This window comes from Schistocerca serialis, chromosome 4 (genome assembly GCF_023864345.2).
Source record: "Schistocerca serialis cubense isolate TAMUIC-IGC-003099 chromosome 4, iqSchSeri2.2, whole genome shotgun sequence".
Classification (NCBI taxonomy): Eukaryota; Metazoa; Arthropoda; class Insecta; order Orthoptera; family Acrididae; genus Schistocerca; species Schistocerca serialis.
The window spans coordinates 587,118,624-587,137,240 of NC_064641.1; the positions used below are offsets into that span (position 1 = coordinate 587,118,624).

Here is an 18,617-nt window from a genome sequence, read left to right on the forward strand (position 1 = left end):
GTGAATAAGCTGATATTGTTAACAAGAAACAACAGTAAAAAATGCATATATTGAGATGTCAATGTCAGAATACCCAGACTAATGAATAGTGGACGACAAGAAGTTCATGAACTTATACCACTTAAAAGCCGAACTGCCAGTTTCTGAATTAAAATACCATTTGAGAAAGTGAAGATTTACCCCCAAATATAATGCCACACATCAAAAGCAAATGAAAATAAACGAAGTACACACATTTTGTGTCAAACAATCACTTACTTCACATACTGTTCTAAAATGCAGCATTAAGTCTTTGAAAAAGATCCTGAACATGGGCTTTCCACAACAGTTTGTATCTATCTGAACACCTAGAAATTTGAACTGTTTGGTATCACTGATGATATTCTCCAACATTGCACACAACATCCTTTTCAACCAAGCAAGTGTCATCAGCAAACAGAAATATTTTAGAATTACCTGTAACTCTAGGGAGCATACCATTTATATAAATAAGGAACAGGAGTGGTCCCAGCATTGATCCCTGGGGTCGTGCCCCACTTGGACCTCACATGATAGCTATTCTCAATACTGTTGAGGATAACCTTTTGCTGTCTGTTCTTAAAGAACAAGTTGTGAGTTATTCCCCTTATTCCATCATGGTCCAACTTCTGGAGCAATATTTTGTGATCAACACACTCAAAAGCCTGGCGAGTGTGACCTGGTGAAAATAGCCTCGGCAACGACCCATGCCAATGTTGGGCTGGTGCCTGCTTTCGTGCGGCATGATCAGTCCCAGTTGAACCGCTCTGTCAGGAGGGTAAATATGGAGCTGGATCAGTTGCGTAGGGCGGCCACTCTGTCAGACATTGGATTGGTTCCGGTCAAGGCTATTGATAGACATGGCCTACACCTCAAATGTTAGCGAAATGTATAAGGGGGACACTAGTACTCACGGATGTAGCTCTTTTTTAGACTAACATCAGTGTCCAATGAGAAGTTCAGGCAGGCAGGTGCTAAAGAGGTCCAAAACTCACAAAATTCTCACAACAAGGAAGTAAATAACAATGCTACGATATTTAACCAAAATACTGGTGGATTAAAGAAAAAAGCAGATTCTCACAAAAGTAAAGTACAAAATAATGTTACCATTTTTCACTAAAATATTCCGGGATTGAAGAATAAAGTAGATGAACTCCAGGTTTGTTCAGATGACATTGAATCTGATAATGTAATAGATACACTACGCCTGTCTGAGCATCAGATTGTGTCTTATATGGAAAAGATAAATATCAGTGGTTATAAACTAGCTGCACATATGAGTAGAGAGAATAAGGTGAGAGGAGGAGTTACCATATATGTCAAACGTTATCATTGTGTAAAAAACTTAGATACAAAAAAGTTTTGTCTAGAGCAACATATAGAAGCATGTGCCTGTCATCTTAAACTGAAGGAGTGCTCTTTTATAATTGTAAAAATATATAGGCCCCCTTCAGGAAACTCATTTATTCCTGGAAAATTTGCATGCCTTGTTGTGCTATATGTCAGATAGGGGAAAGCAAATTACTATTTGTGGGGATTTCAATGTTGATTCACTGAAAGAGTGTAATAGGAAGCATGACCTGGAAGTCTTGCTCGGTTCTTTCAGTTTGACATCTGTCATTAATTTTCCTACTCGGGTAGTAAAGGACAGCAGCACACTGATAGATAACACTTTTTATAGACCTAGAAAGGTTTAAAAACATAAATTCTTGCCCTGTTGAGAATGGCCTTTCTGATCATGGTGCTCGGCTAGTTACAGTATATGACATAGCTCCATTCAGTAATTCAAAACTACCCTCCAAAGTTGTGCGTTCAATTAATGACTCAAAAATTAGAAATTTCAGAGAAAATCTTCAGCAGTTAGACTGGGATGAGGTGTACACGGAACCCAACGCTAATTTAAAATATAACTTATTTCATGATACACTTGTAAGAGAATTTGAAAACTGTTCCCCCAACAAAGTAGTTAAATCCAATTATAAGAAACCATGAAAAAATCTTGGCTTACTAAAGGAATAAAAATATCTTATAACCATAAAAGGGAATTGTATCTAACAACAAGAAAAAGTAATGCCCCAGAAACAGCCAAATATTATAAAAACTACTGTGCTACATTAAGAAACGTTATTAAAAAGCCCAGAAGCATGTGCATCATGTCAGATTAATACCTCTGATAACAAAATCAAAACAATTTGGAATATTATTACAAGGGAGACAGGGCAACCAAGAGTACAGGATGACGGCATTACCAACAAATCGAATGGAAACTTGACAAACAATGAGCCAGAAGTCGAAAACATCTGAATAATCATTTTTTAAATGTTGTAGAGAAAATAGGATCTAAATGTTCCTTAGAAGAAGCAAGGCAGTTAATGGAAGAGGTCTTACCCACATCATTTGATACAAATGAAATTCCACCCACCTCTCCTTCTGAAATTAGGATGATGATAAACTCTCTCAAGAATAAAAGCTCACATGGAATTGATGGCATTTCCAGTAGGATAGTAAAAGCTTGTTCCCAAGAAATAAGTGGGATTCTTAGCCAAATATGTAATAGCTCTCTGGAGCAGGGTATTTTCCCAGATAGACTGAAGTATGCCATTGTTAAACCACTGCATAAAAAAGGGGATATGTCTGATGTCAATAACTACCACCCAATCTCTCTTCTGACTGCCTTATCCAAAATTCTTGAAGAAGTAATGTATTGTAGAGTAGCTTCACACCTTTGTAAAAATAAAGTTTTAACAAAATGTCAGTTTGGTTTTCAGAAGGGTTTTTCAATGTAAAATGCTATATATACTTTCACTAACGAAATATTAAATGCTCTGAGTAACAGGAAGTCACCCGTTGGGATTTCTTGTGAGCTCTCAAAGGCTTTTGACTGTGTAAATCATGGAATACTTCTAGATAAGCTCAAGTACTGTGGTATGAATAGAACAGTGCTCAAATGGTTTAAATCATACCTAACTGTAAGAGTGCAGAAAGATCAAATAAGCAGTTCACGTAATATGCAAAAAACTGGTGATTTCTCAAACTGGGAAACAATCATGAATGGGGTGCCGCAAGGTTCATCCTTGGGCCCTCTGCTGTTTTTCATATACATTAACGACTTGCCATTCTATATTCACGAAAATGAGGAGCTGGTACTTTTTGCCGATGATACAAGTATAGCTATCACACCCAACAGACAAGAATTAACTGGTGAAATTATAAATGATGTTTTTCAAAAAGTCATTAAGTGGTTCTCTGCAAATGGGCTCTCATTAAACTTTGACAAAACACAGTATATGCAGCTCCACACAGTAAATGGAATGACACCATTAATAAATATAGACTTCGATCAGAAATTGGTAGCTAAGGTAGAGTATTCAAAATTTCTAGGTGTATGCATTGATGAGGGGTTGAACTAGAAAAAACACACTGACGATCTGCTGAAACATTTGAGTTCAGCTACTTATGCTATTAGGGTCATTGCAAATTTTGGCGATATACATCTGAGTAAATTAGCTTACCACGCCTATTTTCATTCTCTGCTTTTGTTTGGCATCATATTCTGGGGTAACTCATCATTGAGTAAAAGAGTGTTCATTGCACAAAAGCATGTAATCCGAATAATTGCTGGAGCTCATCCAAGATCATCCTGCAGACACTTATTTAAAGAGCTAGAGATCTTCACTGTAGCCGCCACAAAAAACAAAAAATTATAAACAAAGATGATGTGACTTACCAAATGAAAGTGCTGGCAGGTCGACAGACACACAAACAAACACAAACATACACACAAAATTCAAGCTTTCGCAACAAACTGTTGCCTCATCAACAATTAAAGGGAACAGCCATGGGTACCAGGATGGCCCCTTCGTACGCCAACCTATTCATAGGTCGCTTAGAGGAAGCCTTCTTGGTTACCCAGGCCTGCCAACTCAAAGTTTGGTACAGATTTATTGATGACATCTTCATGGTCTGGACTCACAGTGAAGAAGAACTCCAGAATTTCCTCTCCAACCTCAACTCCTTTGGTTCCATCAGATTCACCTGGTCCTACTCCAAATCCCATGCCACTTCCCTTGATGTTGACCTCCACCTGCCCAATGGCCAGCTTCCCACGTCCGTCCACATCAAACCCACCAACAAGCAACAGTACCTCCATTACGACAGTTGCCACCCATTCCACATCAAACGGTCCCTTCCCTACAGCCTAGGTATTCGTGGCAAACGAATCTGCTCCAGTCCGGAATCCCTGAAGCATTACACCCACAACCTGACAACAGCTTTCATATCCCGCAATTACCCTCCCGACCTGGTACAGAAGCAAATAACCAGAGACACTTCCTCATCCTCTCATACCCAGAACCTCCCACAGTAGACCCACTTGTGACAGGATACTTTCCGGGACTGGACCAGACTCTGAATGTGGCTCTCCAGCAGGGATACGACTTCCTCAAATCCTGCCCTGAAATGAGATCCATCCTTCATGAAATGCTCCCCACTACACCAAGAGTGTCTTTCCGCCGTCCACCTAACCTTCGTAACCTCTTCTATGAAATCCCCAAACCACCTTCCCTACCCTCTGGCTCCTACCCTTGTAACCGCCCCCGGTGTAAAACCTGTCCCATGCACCCTCCCACCACCACCTACTCCAGTCCTGTAACCCGGAAGGTGTACACGATCAAAGGCAGAGCCACGTGTGAAAGCACCCACGTGATTTACCAACTGACCTGACTACACTGTGACGCATTCTATGTGGGAACGACCAGCAACAAACTGTCCATTCGCATGAATGGACACAGGCAGACAGTGTTTGTTGGTAATGAGTATCACCCTGTGGCTAAGCATTCCTTGGTGCATGGCCAGCACATCTTGGCACAGTGTTACACCGTCCGGGTTATCTGGATACTTCCCACTAACACCAACCTATCAGAACTCCGGAGATGGGAACTTGCTCTTCAATATATCCTCTCTTCCCGTTACCCACCAGGCCTCAATCTCCGCTAATTTCAAGTTGCGCCACTCATACCTCACCTGTCATTCAACAACATCTTTGCCTCTGCACTTCCGCCTCGACTGACATCTCTGCCCAAACTCTTTGTCTTTAAATATGTCTGCTTGTGTCTGTATATGTGTGGATGGATATGTGTGTGTGTGTGTGTGTGTGCGCGCGCGCGCGAGTGTATACCCGTCCTTTTTTCCCCCTAAGGTAAGTCTTTCCGCTCCCGGGATTGGAATGACTCCTTACCCTCTCCCTTAAAACCCACATCCTTTCGTCTTTCCCCTCCTTCCCTCTTTCCTGATGAGGCAACAGTTTGTTGCGAAAGCTTGAATTTTGTGTGTATGTTTGTGTTCGTTTGTGTGTCTGTCGACCTGCCAGCACTTTCATTTGGTAAGTCACATCATCTTTGTTTTTAGATATATTTTTCCTATGTGGAATGTTTCCCTCTATTACAACCATATCATTAATTTGAACCTAACAATTACATTTGTTATTGTCGCTGTTGCATTTCGAAATCTTTCCTGTCGTCTTTCTCTCTTTATTTTCTCTTTCTGTTTTTACCAGTAGTCTCACTTTGTATTCACCTTCCCCTTTTTACCGTAATCTACTGTACAATTTTATCCCGCCTATATATACTCAATAATACGTAACCCACTTCCAAACCATAACCAAAAAAAATTTTATTTTCCGCTTTCAACACTACCTACCGCTGCTATAAAATCCACCGTTTCTAGTTCAATAACAGCTGCTTTCACGTATTAAACAACCATTTCAGCTAGTTCTAATTACTTTCACTTTATTTCCACTTCCGTTTTTCGCACATCACTAATCATTTTAGCCGCTCCCCACAGGTTTTAACGTCATTATTTCTTCGTCAGACAATTGTTAGCCCCATTTTCGTAATCTTTCACCACAACACCACTCTTTTTAATACGTTTTTTCGAAATTTTCCCGAATTTCTCCGTCCTTTAACGTGTTTTGGCGGCAACACAGCCACCTAACCTTTATGCACATCGCTGTCTACCAACCCAAGTTCACCACACGATCAACTTAACCAACACTTTTTCGCCTTTTTTCATACCAGATCTCCAGTTGCTTTCTAGTTCACCTTTATCTCTCCCCACATATTTTTATCTTTCATTTTCATTTCAACCTCATGTTAAACTTTCCACCTTCTAATACCATGTCACCCTCACAACACCCCCACAACGACCCCATTAAGTTTTATTTACATTCCCTCCGCAAACATGCCTTCGCCCTAGCCAGATTACGCTCGCATATTTTATTTTCTCAGGCTTGTCTGACATTTGGCATAACCCCCACAGGCCTCACACTTAAAGTTCCCATCTCTGGCTGCAACCCTTCTTTCCATCAGTCCCTATACCAGTTCTAAACTGAACAATCCATTGCCCTCACCCACCTAATCCTTCACCTACATATCAACTCAGCCAATGAACACATCCGTCAACTCCTATCCTTAATAAAAGTCCTCAATCTTTCCTCTCCCACATCCACACCGGCTATTCAGAGCATCCTCCTACGGGCCAACCGCAAATTAGAACAGCATGCCACCCTTCACCTCAAAAAACTATCCAATCTCCTGGTTTCCCACCTCCGGAAAGGCAACTCACTCACCCTTCACAACCTTTCCAGCAAACCTCAACCACCTCTCATTGCACACAAACCCAGTCTCTCCCATCTACTCAATCTCCCACTTCCAGCTCCACTCCCTCCAAAACCTCAAAATTCCAATCAACACAATCTGGTACCACAACACCCTAAATCAGTAGTTAACCTTTCCTCCAAACCTCTCTCCCAATCCGAAACCTCTGTCCTATCCAAAGGCCTCACCTTCAGCCCCACTCCCAGATTCAACCAAACAGCCCTCGTCAAAGATTTACTGTCCTACACTCGTACTCTCTGCTGGAAGTATCACTTTGCCATGAAGAAAAATGATCCTAATCCTACCCCTAATGATCCAACTCCCCAAGACACTATCCAAATTGAACCCTGCCTGGAACAGTTCCGTCCTCCGTCACAGAGGGACCCACCTCCTCTTCCTCAAAATCACCCTCTCCAAACCTTCCAGGAATTTCTGACTTCCAGCCTTGCCTCTCAATCCTTCTTAAAAAACCTTAATCCTACTCCCAACATCAAACATCACCACTGCTGAAGCCCAGGCTATCCGTGATCTAAAGGCTGACCGGTCCATCAGCATTCTTCCGGCGGACAAGGGTTCCACGACCGTGGTACTTGATCGTCGGGAGTATGTGGCTGAGGGACTGCGTCAGCTTTCAGACAACACCACATACAAAGTTTGCCAAGGTAATCCCATTCCTGATGTCCAGGCGGAGCTTCAAGGAATCCTCAGAACCTTAGGCCCCCTACAAAACCTTTCACCTGACTCCATCAACCTCCTGACCCCACCGACACCCCGCACCCCTACCTTCTACCTGCTTCCTAAAATTCACAAACCCAATCATCCCGGCCGCCCCATTGTAGCTGGTTACCAAGCCCCCACAGAACGCATCTCTGCCTACGTAGATCAACACCTTTAACCCATTACATGCAGTCTCCCATCCTTCATCAAAGACACCAACCACTTTCTCGAATGCCTGGAGTCCTTACCCAATCTGTTACCCCCGGAAACCATCCTTGTAACCATTGATGCCACTTCCTTATACACAAATATTCCACACGTCCAGGGCCTCGCTGCGATGGAGCATTTCCTTTCACGCCGATCACCTGCCACCCTACCTAAAACCTCTTTCCTCATCACCTTAGCCAGCTTCATCCTGACCCACAACTTCTTCACTTTTGAAGGCCAGACATACCAACAATTAAAGGGAACAGCCATGAGTACCAGGATGGCCCCCTCGTATGCCAACCTATTCATGGGTCACTTAGAGGAAGCCTTCTTGGTTACCCAGGTCTGCCAACCCATAGTTTGGTACAGATTTATTGATGACATCTTCATGATCTGGACTCACAGTGAAGAAGAACTCCAGAATTTCCTCTCCAACCTCAATTCCTTTGGTTCCATCAGATTCACCTGGTCCTACTCCAAATCCCATGCCACTTTCCTTGACGTTGACCTCCACCTGTCCAATGGCCAGCTTCACGCGTCCGTCCACATCAAACCCACCAACAAGCAACAGTACCTCCATTATGACAGCTGCCACCCATTCCACATCAAATGGTCCCTTCCCTACAGCCTAGGTCTTCGTGGCAAATGAATCTGCTCCAGTCCGAAATCCCTTAACCATTACACCAACAACCTGAAAACAGCTTTCGCATCCCACAACTACCCTCCCGACCTGGTACAGAAGCAAATAACCAGAGCCACTTCCTCATCCCCTCAAACCCAGAACCTCCCACAGAAGAACCACAAAAGTGCCCCACTTGTAACAGGATACTTTCCGGGACTGGATCAGACTCTGAATATGGCTCTCCAGCAGGGATACGACTTCTCCTCCCCACTCCACCAAGAGTGTCTTTCCGCTGTCCACCTAACCTTCGTAACCTCTTAGTTCATCCCTATGAAATCCTCAAACCACCTTCCCTACCCTCTGGCTCCTATCCTTGTAACCGCCCCCGGTGTAAAACCTGTCCCATGCACCCTCCCACCACCACCTACTCCAGTCCTGTAACCCGGAAGGTGTACACGATCAAAGGCAGAGCCACGTGTGAAAGCACCCAAGTGATTTACCAACTGACCTGCCTACACTGTGATGCATTCTATGTGGGAATGACCAGCAACAAACTGTCCATTCGCATTCCGGAGACGGGAACTTGCTCTTCAATATATCCTCTCTTCCCGTTACCCACCAGGCCTCAATCTCCGCTAATTTCAAATTGCTGTCACTCAAACCTCACCTGTCATTCAACAACATCTTTGCCTCTGCACTTCCGCCTCGACTGACATCTCTGCCCAAACTCTTTGTCTTTAAATATGTCTGCTTGTGTCTGTATATGTGTGGATGGATGTGTGTGTGTGTGTGTGTGTGTGTGTGTGTGTGTGTCTTTTTTTCCCCCTAAGGTAAGTCTTTCCGCTCCCGGGATTGGAATGACTCCTTACCCTCTCCCTTAAAACCCACATCCTTTCGTCTTTCCCTCTCCTTCCCTCTTTCCTGATGAGGCAACAGTTTGTTGCGAAAGCTTGAATTTTGTGTGTATGTTTGTGTGTCTATCGGCCTGCCAGCGCTTTCGTTCGGTAAGTCACATCATCTTTGTTTTATATATATATATGTGTATGTTTCGCAACAAACTGTTGCCTCATCAGGAAAGAGGGAAGGAGAGGGAAAGACGAAAGGATGTGGGTTTTAAGGGAGAGGGTAAGGAGTCATTCCAATCCCGGGAGCGGAAAGACTTACCTTAGGGGGAAAAAAAGGACGGGTATACACTCGCGCGCGCGCACACACACACACACACACACACACACACACACACACACACACACACACACACACAGCCATCCACACATATACAGACACAAGCAGACATATTTAAAGACAAAGAGTTTGGGCAGAGATGTCAGTCGAGGCAGAAGTGCAGAGGCAAAGATGTTGTTGAATGACAGGTGAGGTTTGAGTGACAGCAATTTGAAATTAGCGGAGATTGAGGCCTGGCGGATAACGAGAAGAGAGGATATACTGAAGGGCAAGTTCCCATCTCCGGAGTTCTGACAGGTTGGTGTTAGTGGGAAGTATCCAGATAACCCGGGCGGTGTAACACTGTGCCAAGATGTGCTGGCCGTGCACCAAGGCATGTTTAGCCACAGGGTGATCCTCATTACCAACAAACACTGTCTGCCTGTAGGTTAGGTGGACGGCGGAAAGACACTCTTGGTAGAGTGGGGAGGATTTCATGAAGGATGGATCTCATTTCAGGGCAGGATTTGAGGAAGTCGTATCTCTGCTGGAGAGCCACATTCAGAGTCTGATCCAGTCCCGGAAAGTATCCTGTCACAAGTGGGGCACTTTTGGGGTTCTTCTGTGGGAGGTTCTGGGTTTGAGGAGATGAGGAAGTCGCATCCCGCAACTATCCTCCCGACCTGGTACAGAAGCAAATAACCAATATTACATCATCTTTGTTTTTAGATATATTTTTCCCACGTGGAATGTTTCCCTTATATATATATATATATAAATAATAGAGGGAAACATTCCACGTGGGAAAAATATATCTAAAAAGAAAGATGATGAAACTTACCAAACAAAAGCGCTGGCAGGTCGATAGACACACAAACAAACACAAACATACACACAAAATTCTAGCTTTCGCAACCAATGGTTGCCTCGTCAGGAAAGAGGGAAGGAGAAGGAAAGACAAAAGGATATGGGTTTTAAGGGAGAGGGTAAGGAGTCATTCCAATCCCGGGAGCGGAAAGACTTACCTTAGGGGGAAAAAAGGACAGGTATACACTCGCGCACACACACACACATATCCATCCACACATACACAGACACAAGCATTTGTAAAGGCCTTTACAAATGTCTGCTTGTGTCTGTGTATGTGTGGATGGATATGTGTGTGTGTGTGCGCGAGTGTATACCTGTCCTTTTTTCCCCCTAAGGTAAGTCTTTCCGCTCCCGGGATTGGAATGACTCCTTACCCTCTCCCTTAAAACCCATATCCTTTTGTCTTTCCTTCTCCTTCCCTCTTTCCTGACGAGGCAACCATTGGTTGCAGAATTTTGTGTGTATGTTTGTGTTTGTTTGTGTGTCTATCGACCTGCCAGCGCTTTTGTTTGGTAAGTTTCATCATCTTTCTTTATATATATATATATATATATATATATATATATATATATATATATATATATATATATATATATATATATATATATATGGTTATAATAGAGGGAAACATTCCACGTGGGAAAAATATATCTAAAAAGAAAGATGATGAAACTTACCAAACAAAAGCGCTGGCAGGTCGACAGACACACAAACAAACACAAACATACACACAAAATTCAAGCTTTCGCAACAAACTGTTGCCTCATCAGGAAAGAGGGAAGGAGAGGGAAAGACGAAAGGATGTGGGTTTTAAGGGAGAGGGTAAGGAGTCATTCCAATCCCGGGAGCGGAAAGACTTACCTTAGGGGGAAAAAAGGACGGGTATACACTCGCACAAACACACATATCCATCCACACATATACAGACACAAGCAGACATATTTAAAGACAAAGAGTTTGGAAACTTTGTCTTTAAATATGTCTGCTTGTGTCTGTATATGTGTGGATGGATATGTGTGTTTGTGCGAGTGTATACCCGTCCTTTTTTCCCCCTAAGGTAAGTCTTTCCGCTCCCGGGATTGGAATGACTCCTTACCCTCTCCCTTAAAACCCACATCCTTTCGTCTTTCCCTCTCCTTCCCTCTTTCCTGATGAGGCAACAGTTTGTTGCGAAAGCTTGAATTTTGTGTGTATGTTTGTGTTTGTTTGTGTGTCTGTCGACCTGCCAGCACTTTCATTTGGTAAGTCACATCATCTTTGTTTTTTTATATATATATATATATATATATATATATATATATATATATATATATATATATATATATAAGGAATTTTGCAAGAGAGCGATACGATTCTCTGTACAAACTAAGTTTTTATTTAATTCACCAGCAATGTTCATAAAGTGATTGAACAGAAACATTTTTACTACGTATTGACTTTATATCCTTGACCTTAGGTTCTGACCAGCGCACTTCCTGCACAACTTACAATATAGTTTTAATATTATGCTTTGAGTTAGCTATTGTATTTGTGTACCACATACTCTCTGCCTTCCTAATAACAATTTAAGCACCTTACAGTACTGTTTGTAAAGGGCTATAGTAAATTTTGACTACTACTAACATTTTGACATAATTCCCACTTTTTTTTCTAAATGATACACTTATCCCACTAGTTAGCCACCCAGACCGTCTTTACTGCTTGTGCCCTATTTAGAACATTCTAATGGAAAGAAACTTTCAAAGAGCATGAGAAATGTGTTCAGAAAAGCATTATATTTGTCCGCTATGTTATTGGTACTATAAACATCCTGCCACTCTTGTTCCATCAGGAGGTTTAAAAAAACACACTATTGTCGTTGGATCTATTGCCATTGGATTAGCTTTTCACATAGTTTGTAATCATGTATAACATTTGTTTGAGTATAAAAAGCTTTTATTGTCAAAATTTACGCATCATGGTCTGAAAGGCTATTCACCCTTTTACTAACAGAATGCCCATCTAGTAATGAAGAACAAATAGAAATACTATCTCTGGATGTGCTACTGTTTCCCTGCAGCCTGGCTGTAAAAAACACAGTCTGCATCAGATCATATGAATTTAGAATATCTTCCAACATCCTTGTTCTTTCATGATCACATAGAAAATTAATATTGAAGTCACCATAACAACTAATTTTTGGTATTTCCAATGAAGTGAACAAAGAACCCTCTCTAGCTTGAGCAGGAATGCTCTGAAGTCAGAGTTAAGGGACCTATAAATAACAACAATTAGAAGTTTAGTTTCATTAAATTCAACTGCACCTGCATAACATTCAAATACCTGTTCAGTGCAGTGTAACTGGAATACCTCTTTTTATGTACATGGCCAGTTCCTCACCCCACAAACAACTACTTGAAAAAACAGCCAGCTAATCTGTATCCTGTTTAAGAAAGCCTCTGAATTGTCAACATCTGTAAGTAGTTCACTAACTTTATCTCTAATACCTCTTATACTTTGATGAAATATACTAATTCCTTCACTACTTGGATACCTGACCACCTTTGAAGGTGGTCCCTTTGTTAGGAAAGAAATCCACTACTTTACAGCTACACTATTGATGACAAACAGCTGGAGACAGTGTCTGCTATAAAATATCTAGGCGTAACTATCCAGAGCGACCTTAAGTGGAATGACCATATACAACAGATAGTGCGAAAAGCAGACACAAGATTCAGATTCATCGGAAGAATCTTAAGGAAATTTAACTTGCCTACGAAAGAAGTGACTTATAAGGTGCTTGTTTGCCCGATTCTTGAGTATTATTCATCTATCTGGGATCCCTATCAGGTATGACTGACAGAGATAGAGAAGATCCAACAATGAGCGACGCATTTCGTCATGGGATCATTTAGCTGCCAAGAGAGCGTTACGGGGATGCTAAACAAACTCCACTGGCAGAAGTTACAAGAGAGATTTTGTGCATCACGGAGAGATTTACTATTGAAATTTCAGGACAGCACTTTTCAGGAGGACTGAGACAACATATTACTTCCCCCCACATACATCTTGCATACTGACCACGAGGAGAAAATTCAAGAAATTAGAGCCAACACAGAGGCGTACTGACAATCATTCTTCCCATGCACTACTCACGAGTGGAACAGGGTTGGAGGGATCAGATAGTGGTACCGAAAGTACCCTCCGCCACACACCATTAGGTGGCTGCGGAGTATGATGTAGATGTAGATGTTAGAGAGGCTTCCTTCAAGCAGGGATACCTATCAGCTGATTTCAAACTAAAAATGGTGCATCTCTTACACCAACTACTACAAGAATTTTCCCCACGAGCGATCCCATCACCATCCATTACATTGCCACCTGTACGATCTGCCAGCCTACCCTTCCCATATCTAGTGAGGTGGAGACCATGCCTACTGAAACCCTAGCTATTGATAGGCTCAACCAGCATCACTGCAAAGTGAGTCACGCACTCTGCCACCAGTGCCTTCTCAAGCCCCAGGTTAACATGCCTAACAGCAGCGTTAAAATGACATTGACCACGAAGCTGAAACATTTGCATGAAGTTTGAGCAGCTACCTTTTCCTGGTCACCACCTACATCACACTCCTCGTGCCTATCAAGACAATTCCCAGCTCCACCCACAATCACTACCAGATCTTGTTTCATAAAATTCCTACATAATTTCCCTACATTCACATTCACTTGAGTCAACCCTGCACTACGCTCCACAATGCTGGTGATGTGGTACTCGCTCCCTGCAAGTGCTGGCCTACACCTCTACCATGAGAACTACCTAGCAGCAGAACATCCTTCCTTCTGTTAGAATTTGCAACTGACTTAGGCTCTCTAATTGCTGAAGTCTGCTGCATGTTTCCTACAGCTATAGCTACAAAAGGCTCCTAGGTCAAATCTATTGGTGATTGCCAAGTACAACAGTCTGAATATCTCCTCTTCCTGGCTGCCTTCTTACCAACTGCCAGTTCCCATTTCCAGCGCCCTTTTCCCTCCACATCCTATCTAGTTCCTCCTTTGTGTTTTGTGACTGCACCTGAATGGTACAGACCTTACGCTCCTACTTCTCTATTAGCTTATCTCTGCTACAAAGTCTGCATTTCCTGGAGGGGATCTCACTAGAATGCCCACTGGCTTCCCCACTGCATCCCCCTATGAAAATACTTTCAACAAATCTCACATAGTAACCCACTACTCGCAAACCTACAACAAAGCCCACACTTCTCACTCATGGTAAAATGTTAACAATTACTGAAGAAAACTAAATGTCTATCTTACTCAAGTTCAGTTACTATGATAGAATGATTTACAGAACTAACAATAGTGAACTCGACTACTGTCCTCTACTAAGAAAGCAACTACTTCTACTAAACCACAACTAATACCAATACCACCACACAAACTACACACAATTTCTTATCTAAAACTAAAAATTCAAGCATCCACTGGAACAGTGACGAAAGTAAACACAGTGAACCAAAAGTGTTTTCTGAAATATTTCACTACAAATAGTAACAGTGCTGGCTGAAAACTGCCCAACTAAAATTTAATAAATGATTACAACGTGCAAACAACTTTATGAAACACAGTGAGTGAAAGTTTCAGAAAATTTATTTAACCATTATTTCACCAGAAACAGCATGAGACACCACTGAAGACTACTAAATTTAATAACCAAAAAGCAATTCACCAACAACTTTGTCACTATTTGACTTAAGAACCACTACTGTTGCTACTGTATGCCACAAAATGTAAACACTGAATAAAGCAGTCAACAAAACATTCTCATTATTTAACCATCACTTGAATCAACAGTCTAATTTTATAGATTGCCTGTATGAATTCTGTATACTTTTGTTAATGTTATTTTTATACATTAAAAATACTTTGCAGCATGGACCAATTTCTAACCTTGTGCAGATAAAAAAATGTTTACCTATCAAAGAAATACTAGTGACATTTTGGACAATGCTGTCCAAAGTAACTTAAATAATATTCAAAATTGATTTCATGATCTCACCTGAAGTTCCTCTGAGTACATCAGTCTCTTTGCCAACATATTCTGACAGCTGTCAACAATAAGAGCCAGCAGATTTCCCATGCCCTCCCCTGTAATGGCACTTGTAGGTACCAGGGAGACGTAACTCCGGACATCAGGATTATCATAGAATAGAGCAGCATTGAGACCCTATTAAAAAATATACAAACATTAAAAGCTGCAAAAAACAAGGTCAAGTTTCCCATAACACACACACACACACACACACACACACACACACACACACACACACACCAAAGTTACCTCAAATCAGTCCTCACTGTAACATACTAGTCAAAACATTTTAATATAGCAGTTTTTGTTGTGCCTATTCACATCTGCAGGTACAAGATGATAATATTTCACAAGACATAATGCTCAGTAAACATGGTATACTATATTATATTGGTGAACAATTACTATCATGAGTAACTGAATAAAAGAACAGTCTAGTAACATGTAGCACCTCCTTCTGCTCGTATGGTTGCAGCGATAGGTTGTGGTATGAATTACAAGAGCCACTTGAAGCAATGGGGAGCCATCCAAATCCATGACTGCTCAATAGCACCCCACAACTCAAGAAGATTGGTCAGAGCTAGAACCAAGATATTTATGGCGCCTTGTATATGTTCAATAGGATTAGGAAACATGACATGGGAAACCATACATCCACACTAATCACGTAGACTATTTCTCAATCTCACACCAATAATGTAGACTATTTCTCAATCTATTCTGATACAATCTGAGAGTTATGCACTGTGTGGCTGATAGTAGAAATCATCTACTGGATGCTGTAGGTGAACAAATAGTTGCAGATGTTGTAGGTGAGTAAATAGTTGCACATGACTGTACATAACTAAGTAAAATTGTATAACAAAGTGCACAAAATTGCTATAAATAACTAAAAAAATGTTAGAAAGTAATAGGGTTGGTTCATCAAACCAACTTGTGAACCATGCTGCCTGTTCCTTACCAATGCCATCTGCAAAGACTGGCTATGACTGATACCTTGTGTCATTGCCTACAGTAGAGAATAATCCCTAGCCTAATTATGGCCTCTCCACTGATGTGCAAATTGGGCACAGTCTTCTGAAGTGTACCATACATATTTTCATAAACCACTGGTAATGAATGCACAAAGAACAAATCTATGCATCACACACCAGTAACGAATTTTTGAGTACACTAGGAGCACGTCATGTCACCTTCGTAGCTGCAAGGATTACCACTACAGCCATGTACCGAGTTCCATCAACACCAGCTTATTATCCCTCACTTCCAACCATTTCTCTTCCCACTGATTCAGTGGTGTCCATCTCAATGAGGAAACTGCACAAGGGGGATGGCACACTGTGTTACTAAAGATGATGTGGATGCCTCCTAGGCTGCTGTATGTGTCCATGCATTTCCCTTATATTTTGTACACCCTCAAATCCAGCATAGCATCACCTCCTTCCCTATATGCTATAGTCGGAAGATGCGGCGCTGGATGGACTGGACTGGTTTCTCTGTTGGGCACAGGCACTAGACAGCTTGCAACACACTTAAATGTTTTGAAGAGGCCGAATGATTTCATAATTTGAATGAGTTCATCTGCTCCAATTTTCTCAAGAACAAGAGTACCTCACTTTAGAAAAACAGAATTCATTTGCTAAACTGATCATTAAGAATACTATCTGAGAATGATTGTAAGTGCAGACAGGCTTTAGTGCACAAAAAACAACTAGGGGTCATACGTGCCCAAGTCAAAACTAGGGAATACAAAGACAGAGAGGAGTTAAAAAACGACTATACGTCAGTCCCAATTGACATAATAGAAGACAACTAAGAACAGGCACACGGAAAAAGGGCTAAAAAGGACACCATATAGAAACAGAGCTCCAAAACTAAAATTTAGTGGCCTTTGCCATATTGCTTTGGTGGATAAAAAGTAAAACGCAGTCAACAGCTTGTGTGCCATTTGCTAAAATGGCCTACAAATCAGACGGCAAACCCAAATGGGAACATAAATAGTTAAAAAATGGGCATTCCATCATGAAGTGGTGGACAGTTAAAACTTGGGCGCAATGTGTACAACGTGGTGGAGCAGCGCCATGTAGCAAATGGCGATAGTTCAAAAAGGCAGTGTCCAAAACGCAACCTAATTAAAATGACCTCCTCCCAGCGGGAGGGCCAAGAGGAGGTCATCCAAGCCACTGGGAAAGGCTTAATAAGCCGGAGCTTATTCCCATGAAGGGAGGACTATTGGCGATGCCAAAGGGCCACCACCACCTGACAGGCGGAGACAGACAGATCATTGGAGGGAATATAGGTACTCGCAGGCTGAGGTACGAGGACTGCGGCCTTGGCAGCAGCATCATCAGCCTCATTTCCTGGCACACCGACACGGCCAGGAACCAACAGAAACATCACACTGGCTCCACCAAGAGTGAACAAGTGACAGTTTTCCTGGACCCGCTGCACTAAGGGATGGGCAGTGTACAGTGCACACAGACTTTGAGGGGCACTGAGTGAGTCTGAGCAGAGGACACAATTGAAAAGGCTGTGTCGCCGGATGTATTCCATGGCCTGATGCAAGGCGAAGTGCTCGGCTGTAAATACTGAGCAGTGTGCCGGAAGCCAATACTGGTGCCAATGACGAAGGCACACCTGACTCCACGGTCAGTGCGAAAGCCATCAGTGTATACAAAGGTACTATTGCAAAGTTCCGTGTGAAGGTCGTGAAACTGAAGGTGATAGACCAAGTGAATGAATACCATGGTTAACTTGGGCCACTTCACGAAGCCAAGGAGGTGAAAAGTTCACACAAACCAGGAAAGTTGCATGTAGTGTGAAGTTAAGCTGTCATATCAAGTGCCGAAAGCGGATTCCATATGGTAACAGAGAAGAGGGATGTGCCCCATACTGGCAATCAAAAGAGTCATCGAAGGAGGAGGCATGGGATGGGTGGCCACACATGGCAGACAAATGGCGTGCATACCTGCTGAGGAGAAAGTCATGGCAGTAGGACAGTGGTAGTTCAGCAGCTTCAGCATACAGGCTCTCAACTGGGCTAGTGTACAAGGCACCTGTGGCCAAACAGATGCCACAATGGTGGATAGCACTGAGACAGCATAAGAAGGATGGGTGCGCAGATGCATAAACAAAGCACTCATAGTCAAGTTTTGAACAGACAAGGGACCAGTACAAACAAAGGAGTGTGGTTCAATCGGTACCCCAGGAAATACCATCGAGTTAGGACACTGAGGAACCGTGTACAGCGGGCTGACAGGTATGACACACGGGAGGACCAAGAGTGTTTCCTATTGAGCAT

At 42.3% G+C, this 18,617-nt stretch overlaps 1 protein-coding gene across 3 annotated transcripts in view; it reads right to left on the minus strand.

Annotated features, from left to right (window-relative positions):
- The window catches only part of LOC126475336 (eukaryotic translation initiation factor 5B), a 425,184-nt gene that overhangs the window by 244,906 nt on the left and 161,661 nt on the right, over positions 1 to 18,617 (minus strand). For all 3 annotated transcript variants that reach the window (XM_050103135.1, XM_050103136.1, XM_050103134.1), the window contains exon 13: positions 15,284 to 15,451. In XM_050103135.1, the coding sequence (XP_049959092.1) occupies positions 15,284 to 15,451 (168 nt within the window). The remainder of the gene's footprint in view (positions 1 to 15,283; positions 15,452 to 18,617) is intronic.